The following is a 10589-nucleotide window of genomic DNA, read 5'->3' on the forward strand; positions in this document are numbered from 1 at the left end:
CTCCCTTCCTCTGCGGGACCGCTTGACCCCATTTCACCTTAAAGGTGCGGAGCACCACCCCTTAGGACCCGCGTGCGCTACTCGGATCCGCTTGTCTTTGCAAAGTTTACTTGTGCCGGCTCCGGAAGGGTGGAGGAGCTGGACGGGTGGTCAGCTCGGGAGGAGCGGGGGACCTGAAATCTGCAGCTTGGGTGGGGATTGGGCTGCGGGGAGCAAGCCCGCGGTGCAGCTCCTGCATGGCCACTAGGTGCTCGGTCCAGACCCTGGCGGGGAGGACGCCCTCTGGCGCCCCCGCTGCTGCGGAGCCCAGGAGCTCCGGGCTCAGGCGGGGGCGGAGCCTGTTCTCGGGGATTTTGACGTCAGTCCAAGGCCAAGTGATTATTGGGGTCCGCCTGCTGCCGCCGCTGCCCCGAGCCCTCACAGTGTGGCGCTGCCCCGCAGGCGGCAAGGGGGTGGTGGAATGAAGCCCAGTCAAAAGAGAAAACAAAGTCAGCAGGTCACCTGGCAGGTTCTGAGTGAATTATGCAACGAAAGCCGGGGAATCCGTGATACGTTCCACCACCCCCCTCTCTCCGCCCACCCCCCTCCATGCTCCTAGGAAGCCAGTTCTAGGTTAAGGTTTGGGCAGGGATCAACCAACCAGCTCCTCTGATGTGGTTATAACTTTGCTGAACTCCTCAAGAGTGATTCTCCTCACCTTCCTTTAAGTAATGGGAACATTACTCTGGGGGAAAATAAACAAATAAATAAATGAGAGAGAGAGACAGAGACAGAGAGAGACAGAGATACGAAGGGGGAAATGGCAGGCACGATCCAAAAGCACCTCCAAGAAGACCAAATGCTAAATCAAATCATCTTTACGCATATTCAATTCCTTATCTCCTCTCAAAAAGAATTTAAAGAGTTAAAGTTGGCCATAGCGCGTTGTTTTTCTTACTAACATTGTGGCATTAGGACTATTTTGTTAACTAGGTATATGCAATTCACAGAATTTCACGGTAAATTCCCCAGACCAAATATTTGGCTGAACAAATAAACAACATTATCCATTCCTGAAAATAAGCCAGTAGAAGTAGGGGGAGGGTGGTTGCTAGAAAGTGACCTGCGCCAGGCAGCCACCGGGCTCAGGACTCGCCCTCGGATAATTGGTCCAAGTGCTAGAGATCCGCGGGTTCCTTTCCAATGACACGGACATTTCAGAAAGTTGCTGGAAATCGGGCAAAACAAAACGAGGCCGCCTGAGGGGAACCCATAATGGGCTTCCCCTAAATGATTTATTCGACCTCCATACCATTAATCAAAGGGGCAGCGACCAGGGAGACTAGAGGAGGGGGAAATATCTCTTTGCAGGGAGTTTTGGAGGAACTGTGGAGTCTTGCTGCCTTTGCCTGGGGCTCTGATCTCCTCTCTCCACCTGCGCTCTCCTGGGAGCTGGGGCTTTGGCAACCGTTCTACTTCTATTTTTATTGGTTTCCACTAAGCTGCTCATTTTGGAGGATTGTAGGACTTCAGTAATTAAAAACAACAATGAATCCTGCTTCACCCACCCTATTCCCAGAAGTACATGGAAGTGTGTGTACATGTGTGCAGGGGGTGCACACACCACCACCACTACCCCAGGCCCCCTTCACAATGGAGAAATGCACTTCTATCAGCCCACTCCACATTGCTTTTCTCCCAAACACATGCAAACCTTTGTGGGGGGAAAAATGTGCACATAGAAATGAGCCTAAGCAGGCTGAAATTCCAGGGCTTAATTTAGGTGCTGGTGGCAAGTAAGAAAAAGCAAAGGTCCCCCATCTGGTCCTCTCAGCCACTATATGCCTGTCCTTTCAGAAAGTAATTTCTGTGCCTTGCTGGCAGCCCTTAATTGAGAGAGACTGCTTAAGCACATTAGCATTTTCTTTTCTTACTTTGGCCAAAATTTGAGCTTTCTCCTTGAAGAAATCCTGGCTCAGAACATCACATCCAAGTGTATCACTTTCTGCCCAGCTCCAGGGAAGGGGGGCCAGGCAGTACAGAGATGAGGAAAGTTGGCATTTGACACAAGAGAATCTATATAGTGGAATACTTTTACAGTGCCTACTTAGAAATTCTGACCCTTCAGCGTCTCACCCCATAGCCAATCCCCACCCAGTCCAATCTGAACCCGAAAAAGGCATTCATGTGGGAATAGGAGATAAGAAAAAGAAGTCAAAAATACTATAGAATTCTACCACGTGGTATATTAAAAGTGGTCACCAAACTTTTTGATGGTAAGGCACATTACTTATTTTATTGGCTAAAACCCACTTCTCAAAAAAAAACTATTAAAAACACACACATATATACACGTTAATATGTGAGTGTGCAAGTTAGTTTTGAATGGAAATATACAACATGGTGGCCGATCGTAACTGGAGACATCCTGGGGTAGCATAAAAGCAGAGGTGGGAATCATTCCCTGAGAGTTGAGACTCTTACCCATCACACTTAGCTGGGAATGCACCTCTAACAGGTGAGCAAATCCAGAAGATGTACAAGGAGCCCAAAACTCATCCTTTAATCTGGTTTACTCCTTTTATCCCACCGTTTCTCCAAGGCATGTGTCATCCAGATGGGAGAGGATGCTGCATCCTTGTTAACATTAAATAGAAATGGAAAACAATTCATCCTGGCAATTACCATCTCTCTCTGCCATCAGTTTACTTCCTGTCCCTAGAACTTAACCACCTCCCGTTACCACCCTCTGACTTCCACTGTGCCCCCAGCCCTACCTCAACAGGAAAAAAAAATCTCATTCACAAGAGATGGGGCACAAGGAAGAGAAAAAGGATTCGTGAGAAAATAATATAGTTTACCTTTAAAATAATGACTCATTTTATTTTTTCTTTTAATACGTAGTTATAAATATATTTTGTCAAAATATATGATCAATATGGTCAAAACATTTGCACGTAAAGTCATAAATAAGGTCAAGGTGAATGTTTAGGATTTTTTCCTTTTTTTTTTTTTTAAGATAAAAGTCCAGCTATAAGGAAGCAGTCTGTGTAGTCTGTGGGTGAGTGGATGGGAATGTACGTGTGTGTGAGTGTGTCCCCAAGGACCGCTGATCTCAGCGGCACCCACATCCCTCTACTACCATCTCCTGATAGTTTTTCAGTACCACCTTGTCATACTCATCCAGATAGAGCATGGAGATGGCACTCAGTTCAGTGGGAACACAACAGGCTTTGGGGATACTGGAATTGACAGAGTTGACCAGGGTCTGCACGATGGCATGGTTGGTTGAGTTGAGGTGGTCAGCCAGTGGAAAGGGGCAGTCCCCGTGGCAGTAGAAGGCCTGGTAGCCCGGTGGGGCCACAATCCAGTCATTCCAGCCCACATCGCTGAAGTCCACATAGAGTGAGTGGCGACGGCAGTTCTTATTCTTCTTCCGGGCCCGCTGGGGGTGATGCTTGGGGCTACGCTTGGCCCTTCGCCGTCGGGTCAAGGCATGTCCCCGGCCATCATGGCCAAAGGTGACCAGGAGGGGCCGGAGCTGGGCCCAATCCCCACTCCCTTGAGGTAACGATCGGCTAATCCTGACATGCTGGCCCTGGTGGGTCCGTGTCTGATGGAGGTGAGTCACCTCAATGGCCAGCCCATAGTTTGGCTGCTTTTCCCGGGTCCAGCGAAGGACCGCAGGGCTCACATCAAAAGTTTCCCACCGTGTCACATTGTGGTGGACCAGTCTTGTGTCCAGTAGTCGTGTGATGAGGTGCCCAGGCACCGATTCTGCCGGGGGCTTCATAACCTCATAAATGTTTATTCGGTGGAAGCCCTGCTCCCAATCAGGGCCCTGGTCCACCTGCTCCCGGAAAAGTCGAAGCTCTGCAGACGAGATCACCTCGTTCTCTGGGATGCTGCTGAGGTTAAAGAGGAAACGAAAAGCAGAGCTTTCGCTGGTCCCTGGGATGTTCTCCAGATGTTCTAGGCACAGTTAGGGAGAAAAAGAAAAAGGGAAGGGGGGGGCGGTGGAAAAAGCACATGAACTTTTCTGAGAGATTGAAAAGTCGAGAAATAGCTAAGAGTTGGGTGATAAGTGGTGAATTCTGTTTATATAGTGGAAGCCTATTTGGGGGAAGCAAGCTCTATCTTTTAATTTGAAGAAGCAGGTAAGTGGGGCAGCTAGCAAACTCAAAGGGACTTAGCTAGCATTCTGCAAGCACCAAAGACAGAAAGTATCTCCCAACCTCCTTTATATGTCTAATAATTTCCATGTGTCAACTCCGTATTCCACCACCATCAAGACTCCCCTTTTAAAGCCCTCTTGGCTTTGTGTACACAGTTTTCTTTACAAGTGGTTGTAAAGAGAAAGAGGGGCTAACAGAGCAGAGGCAGGAGGAAACATGCACACAAGCACCCTCTCCCTCTTCCTCCATTTTCGAGTATGTTACTAAACATTTCCCCAGCGATCTTGGAAACACAGAGCATGCCTTGTTGATCATGTTACAGAGGGGAAAATAAATTCCAACACAGTAATGATGCTGGTGGATTAATAACTCAGATTTACTTTGGAAAAGAAACATCCGCTAGGAAACATTCAGATCGGATTACAAGGCCCCTATTGAATAAACCTGACAAACACACAGCTGTAACATTAAATTCAGTAGGTGCTTTGAAAAAAAAAAAAAAAACGGGCAGAAAACCTGGCAGAAAAGGCTTTGATATAGCAAAAACACACCGCTGGGGCTAGCCCATGTCTGAGTGGTGTCATTCCCCTTCCCTCAGCCCCTCCCCTCTGTCTCAGAAAAATAAATTTAGCCACAGCTCTGGAAATTCTTGGAGGTAGGCAGCTCTGTTCCCCAGCCTGCTGGATTTGGGGCTTTGATGTAACCTGAACCCTACTCCCCCAGGGCTTCCACTGCCCTACCAGCCAACCCTATTGGCCCTCCCCCCGCCCAAGCCCAAGCCCAAGCCCAAACTCCAGGCAGGGACTGACCTTCGTGGTGGAAGCTCCTCACGGTGTTCGCCCGACTGGCCGGGCGCTCAGGGTACTCCAGAGCGATGCCGTGGCTCTGCTCTTCCTCCTCCTCCTCCCCAGACTGGAGCCGGTAAAGATCCCGCATGTAATCCGGGATGACAGCGCTCTTGCTAGGCTGCGGGCGGCGGCGCAGCCCGAACATCTGCAGAAGTGTAGCCTCGAAGTCCCGCAGGAGCTCATGGCTCTGCCCTGAGCGGCGTCCTCCCGCGTGGCCCTGAATCTCGGCGACTTTTTTCTTCCCCGTCTCAGGTATCAAACTAGCATGGCTCGCGCCTCCTAGCAGGACTTGGCATAATAAAACGACCATCAGCATTCGGTTACCAGGAATCATGGTGTCTCTGGGGAGGGGGAGGAGGTGAAAGGTTAAAGAATAAATAAACACCAATAACTAGAGAGAAATGGAGATGTCTCCCCATATGCATATAGGGCGAGAGATAGAGGGTCAAGATGTAAAACAGGTCAGAAAGATCAAGTTTGTGTCTTCTCCCTCACACACCCCCCTCCACCACCAGCTGCAGCCATGCAAGGCCTGAAAGTAGGAATTGCCCTGTAATTACTTGGTCTAACTTGTTTACAGTCAAATAACCCCAAATCAGATAGCCTCCATCCTGTTAATCTTTTTTTGTCCCAACTGCTATCTGAGCCATGATCTCAGCTTGGCTTCTTCAAGGATAAACAGTTAACATTGAGGGGGTAAAAAGGGTGGGGGAGGGAGAATTAAAATGCCATCGCTCTCCACTTCAGAACTTCAGCCTCTCCCCCTCTTCCTCCACCCCCATCTTCTTCCTCCGCCCTCCCAGCCCAATTTCCACAACTTCCAGCTGGTTGGGAGCAGGAGGGAGGAAAAGCAGGGAAGCAGGGGCAGGGCAAAGACACAGAGCGGCAGGGTCCAGAAGCCGAGATCTAGAACGCGGACTGGAAGCTGACCGAGTGGCTCGACGTTTATTTTACTGTGGCCGATGAGTTTGAAATGCCCAGCAAAAAGCATCTGATCGTGCCGGCTCGCTCACTCCCAGGGAAGGGTGGGGGGATTCCGGGAGTGACCTCTGAATTTTGACAAGCAGCTGGGAACGCGACAAGGGGGCATCGGCAATACCCCTAGTCAAGTGGGAAGAGGGGGGTACTAGCCCTTGAAGTACAACCCGGGGCTGGGGGACCTTTCTTCTCTTTAGCCCTTTCTCGCTCCGCTTTCTTACAACGCTCCCAATCTGAGAGCGCGAGCGGGAGCAAGCAGCACTTCAAACAGAACCGGTCCGCCTAGAGCACCACGGCTGCCCCGCCAAGAAGAAAGCGACAGCGCTGCCAGAAAGCGGAGTGTGGGCTCTGGAGGGAAGGTCCGACGGGAGGGACCCAAGACGAGCAGAGGTGGGGAGGGCAGAGTGAATTCCCGGGAGGGGAAGGGAGAGGTGTCTACTCACTGACAGAAAACAAGGCATATAATAACAGTCCATGATTCTTGACAGCCAATCTGGAACAAACTTGCTGGAAAGGCTCAGAGGAGCTGCAGCAGTGCGTAGCTCTGGATGGCACTACGGAATGGCTCCTAAAATGAATATTTGAATATAATGAGACTGGCGCAGACGGGCTGTTTTTCTTCCAGCCCCTCTGAGTCACGTGATCGCGGAGGCCCCGCCCCGCGCACGGAGGAGCCCGCCCTCCCCGCGCCCGGCGGCGAAAGGGCCCTCACGCCCCAACGCGGCCCCGCCTCCTCCCGCGCGTCCAACCTCCCAGCTTGTGGCCGCAGCTCCCAGCTATCCGGGAGGAGCTCCCGGCTGCGAGCGGCGGAACCCTTCGCAGGTCCCCGGGAACAGCAAGCGGAGGACGCGCCCCCGCCTCTACCTGCGGCGTTCGGGACGTCCGGCAGGGCACTAGCCCCAAGCGGCCTGAAGCCGGGGCATCTGGGGCTCACTCTAGGGGCTGCGCCCTTCAGCGCACACCCCGCTCCAGAGGCCCGGGAGCGGGGACGGCAGAGCCACAGCCTCTCAAAACCTCACCACCCAAGGGCACTTAAGAAGCGAAGCGCTAAGAGACACACGTGCGCGCGCGCGCACCCCACCGCTTCCTCCCCAGGGTCTCCGCGAGGCCAACAACTACTCCTGGCGACAGTCACCCCTAGACGAGCGCCTGCGAGCGCGCAGCCTGAAAGCGGCTGACCAAATCCCACACCGGGCCGGAGGGTGGTGGTGGATGGCGCCATCGACGTGGGAAAGTGGGGAGGGAGCAGCCGCTAGGCTGTTTTTTCTTGTTCCATTACGGGGAGAATCTTGCGTCCCCCAGAGCAAAGCATTAATCCCCAAAGAAAGCTGTCGGTAGGGCCATGCTGGGCGGAGGCAGACTCAAAAGGAGGCGTCGCCGCGGAAGGGGCACATCACAAGTTTCAGGTCTTAAAGTCGCCGAGGCTTTGCAACGCACGAGCCGGCGCAGAAAGGGAACCCCACCACGTTCCCAGTAGTCGAGAAAACCGTGAACAGCTTACGGCCTGCGCTCGACCTCTGCGTCTCTCTCTTTCTCCCTCTCTCCAGCTTGTCTTATTTTTTAAACCACCACTCCTCCACCCAACCCCTCCCCACTTCCTTCCCCCACCCCCTTCCTCCTTTGCACCAGCTGCAGAATCGCAGCACATATTTCTTCATGAATATTACCAATCCACAGCTCAAGGAATTACTGGGATATCCTGACTAGCCGAAGATGCTGCGCGCGTGGGTAGCTCAGCACAGGGTCCTTTTCGCAAATCTGACCCGTGCAAATCTGCGTCAGCGGGGCCCGCCCCGGGGTCCCGAGCCCCACGACTCCTGCTCGAAACCCCGCTGCACCCCGCCTCTCTTTCCTGAGGCTGTTCTCAGTTCCTGCCGTGGGTCGCTGCCGAGGGCTCAGGGATCAACGATCGAGGGATCGTTGCCCGCCTTACTCTCACCCACGGACAGGAGTTTCTTCTTGGGGGCAATCCAGTGAAGGCTTTGAGGAAAAAGGAGTAAAAAAAAAATTAAGCGTTTAGCCCTGGGCTCCGAGCCGCCGTCGCCCGGCGCCGCCCAACACCGCGGGCCAGGGTGCGGAGGCCAGCGGTGCCCCTGCGCTACGGTCCCCGCCAAAAGAGAGCCGCGCCGTTTTCTGAGCGGCTTTAGGTTTTCCCGCTGCCGCGCCACGGCTAGGACTGACTGCAAAAGGGTTGGGGAGAGCAAAAGGGGTTTTCTTTCATTTGGAGGCTCCAGGAACCCTTTAAAAAAAAAAAACTCCTCTGGGAGGAGCTTTAGAAATGCGGAAAGCAGACGGAGAAGGGGCCGGTCCCCGCGGGGCGAAGGGACAGTGGAAGGGGTCGGCGTCTGGAATCTCCGGACCAACCAAGGGTGACTGCGGAGGCGCACGCCGCGCTCAAACTCAGAGGTTGGAGAAAAGCTTGTTGTGTTTAAATTTCGGATTTCATAAGTGGGATTCATCTCTAATCGCGTTTTTCTCCCTCATTTTTTTAGTTAAAAAAGATAAAAGCTGAAAAGAACTTCGGACTGAACTTTTTCTTGGGGGGGCGGGGATACAACTCCCGGCGATTGTCCCTCACTTCCCTGCCGGAGTTTTCTCCCGACGCCGGTTTGCTGCGTGGTCACCTCAGTTTACCAAGTCCCTGTCTTTGGGGATTTTCACATCTCACAAAACCTTGGGGCTACAAACCACAGTCCTTCCAAACTATGCGCGTAAGAGGTGCACGGGAGGCGTCTGAGGCCTCAGGCCCAATTCCCACCGGGAGGGGTCTGCAGGGACCAGGGATTCCGGGACCCATTCCGGTCGGCTCCGGGAAGGGAGAGCCAAGAAGAGCCGCGCGTCCGCCGTGCCGCTCGCCCGCGACTCTTCATAGGGCAGGGCTCCGCAGTAAGAGTCGTCCCCAGAGCGCCTGGCATCCCGGCCATCGAGACCCCACACCACTAAACGATAGAGGAGAGGCTCCTGGGATGTTGCAAGCCCACGAAGACAGTTGGCAAGCTCTCAGAGGCTTCCGTCGGCTGGGGGCCGGGTCGGGTGACACTCCCCTCCAGGCAGCCCTTCGCTCCGTGCGCACGCTCCAGAGGCAGGCAAACAGCGCTCCGCACCTCCGACCAGCCCCAGTTAGGTGTTCTCCCTCCACCTTGCCGTCCCCTCACTCTCCTCCGACCTCTGAGCCAACATTCCTTTCTCTCCTGGCCGTTCCCGTCCGGAGATCGCAAACGCCAGGCTACGCGCAACGTGTTCCGCTCAAGACCTCGCAGACTCTCCAAAGACCCCCAACCAAAGGCTTCCCTTCTTCTCTCCTCTCCTGCCCCAAACCTACTAAAGGTGAAAACGGCCATGGGACGAAGAAAGTGGCCTGCGTGGAGGCAATAGTCGATATGGAAGTGTCTTTCAGCGCCAGCATCCCTACCTCTAGCACCACCGTTGGGTAAAAGAAAATACAAAAAAAAAAAAAAACCAAAGTGGGGCCACTTTTTGCCGCGACCACAACTTGAGGTCCCCCCCGGTTTCTCTCCCCACCCCACCCCCCACCCTCGCAAGGATGCGCCTCGACCACTTCTGCCCGGCGCCCCGCGCCAGGCAGCGTTGCTCACCATAGGTCCCTGCAGTAGCGGGCTCGCCGGCACCAGCTCCTGGGGACCTCTGAACAGCTGCTGTGAACCTAGGCGAGGGCCGAGGGCTGAGGCGCTGCAGGCTCGAGACGGCGCGGACGGGAATCCCATCGGGGAGGGAGTTGAGACTCTCAGCCCGGAGCAGCAGCGGCGTCCCCGGCTGCCGTCCCTCAGCTCGGATGCCGCACTCACCTAGCTTCCGGGCCGGGCTCCGCACTCCTGCCCTCCCTCCCTCCCTCCCGCTCTGCCCTCCCGCATCTTCCCCTTCCTTCTGCTTCCCTCGCTCTTTCTTTCTTTCCTTCCTCCTCCTCTTCCCTGGCAGCCCCTCCCTCCTTCCCTCCTCCCTGGTTTGCCTCCCTTTCTGGGATGGGAGCCCCGCCCACATCCTCCGATCCAGCCGCCGGGCCTCGCCTCGCAGGCCCGGTCCCGGAAGCCTGGGCTGCGCCGGAGTCCGCAGCTGCCGCCTGGGCTGGGACGCCGCTGCCTGCAGCTCTGGGAAGCGTCCGGGACTCACCTGGGGACCACGTGCAGAGGTACTAGAAAGCATGCACCGACTAGTTGCCCGTACCTTCCAAAAATACCCATGGGAGTCTGGGCTTCCCTGAGTTTAGAGTAACTGCTGCCCAAACTGATGATTAAAACGTTGAGTAATCACCATTTACCCTGAGTAATTAGAGATAATGAAACACCTCTAAAATCAGGTTATGGAGAAAGGAGCTGTTGGGTTGGTTTTAAGGGTGGCCTTCCATAAACTGTTAAAGGGTTTCCAAAGGCTGAGAAACAGGCTGCACACCGAGCTGTGTGCCAGAGAGAGGTGCCTCTTTGCCTGTTAAAAATGTGACTTTCCTTCCAAAATATTTTTTTAAATGCTTGTTTGTGGAAAGCCTTAGCGATGACCCTCAGAAAGACAGCCCCAATAAACAGTGGAGTTCTCCTCTGCCCCCCACCAGGCCTAACAAACCCTTGTGAGCAGAAGAGATGGCTTGGAGACTGAC

The 10589-nt window shown here is 53.9% G+C and overlaps 1 protein-coding gene across 2 annotated transcripts; it reads right to left on the reverse strand.

Annotated features, from left to right (window-relative positions):
- Positions 1-2841: 2841 nt before the first annotated feature.
- Positions 2842-9837, reverse strand: BMP4 (bone morphogenetic protein 4). 2 transcript variants are annotated; one of them, XM_045822760.1, is made up of 4 exons: positions 9577-9837; positions 6428-6548; positions 4964-5343; positions 2842-3951 (listed from the first exon to the last, which is right to left on the reverse strand). In XM_045822760.1, exons 2-4 carry the CDS (start codon positions 6454-6456, stop codon positions 3095-3097), a joined length of 1266 nt encoding a protein of 421 aa, XP_045678716.1. In that variant the 5' UTR covers positions 6457-6548; positions 9577-9837; the 3' UTR covers positions 2842-3094. The 2 variants fall into 2 exon arrangements, with proteins under 2 accessions (XP_045678716.1, XP_045678717.1); XM_045822761.1 differs by lacking the exon at positions 9577-9837 and having other exon boundaries at positions 6424-6548.
- Positions 9838-10589: the final 752 nt, after the last annotated feature.

This window comes from Phyllostomus hastatus, unplaced genomic scaffold, assembly GCF_019186645.2.
Source record: "Phyllostomus hastatus isolate PE091 unplaced genomic scaffold, TTU_PhHast_1.1 phas_scaffold_501, whole genome shotgun sequence".
Taxonomy (NCBI): domain Eukaryota; kingdom Metazoa; phylum Chordata; class Mammalia; order Chiroptera; family Phyllostomidae; genus Phyllostomus; species Phyllostomus hastatus.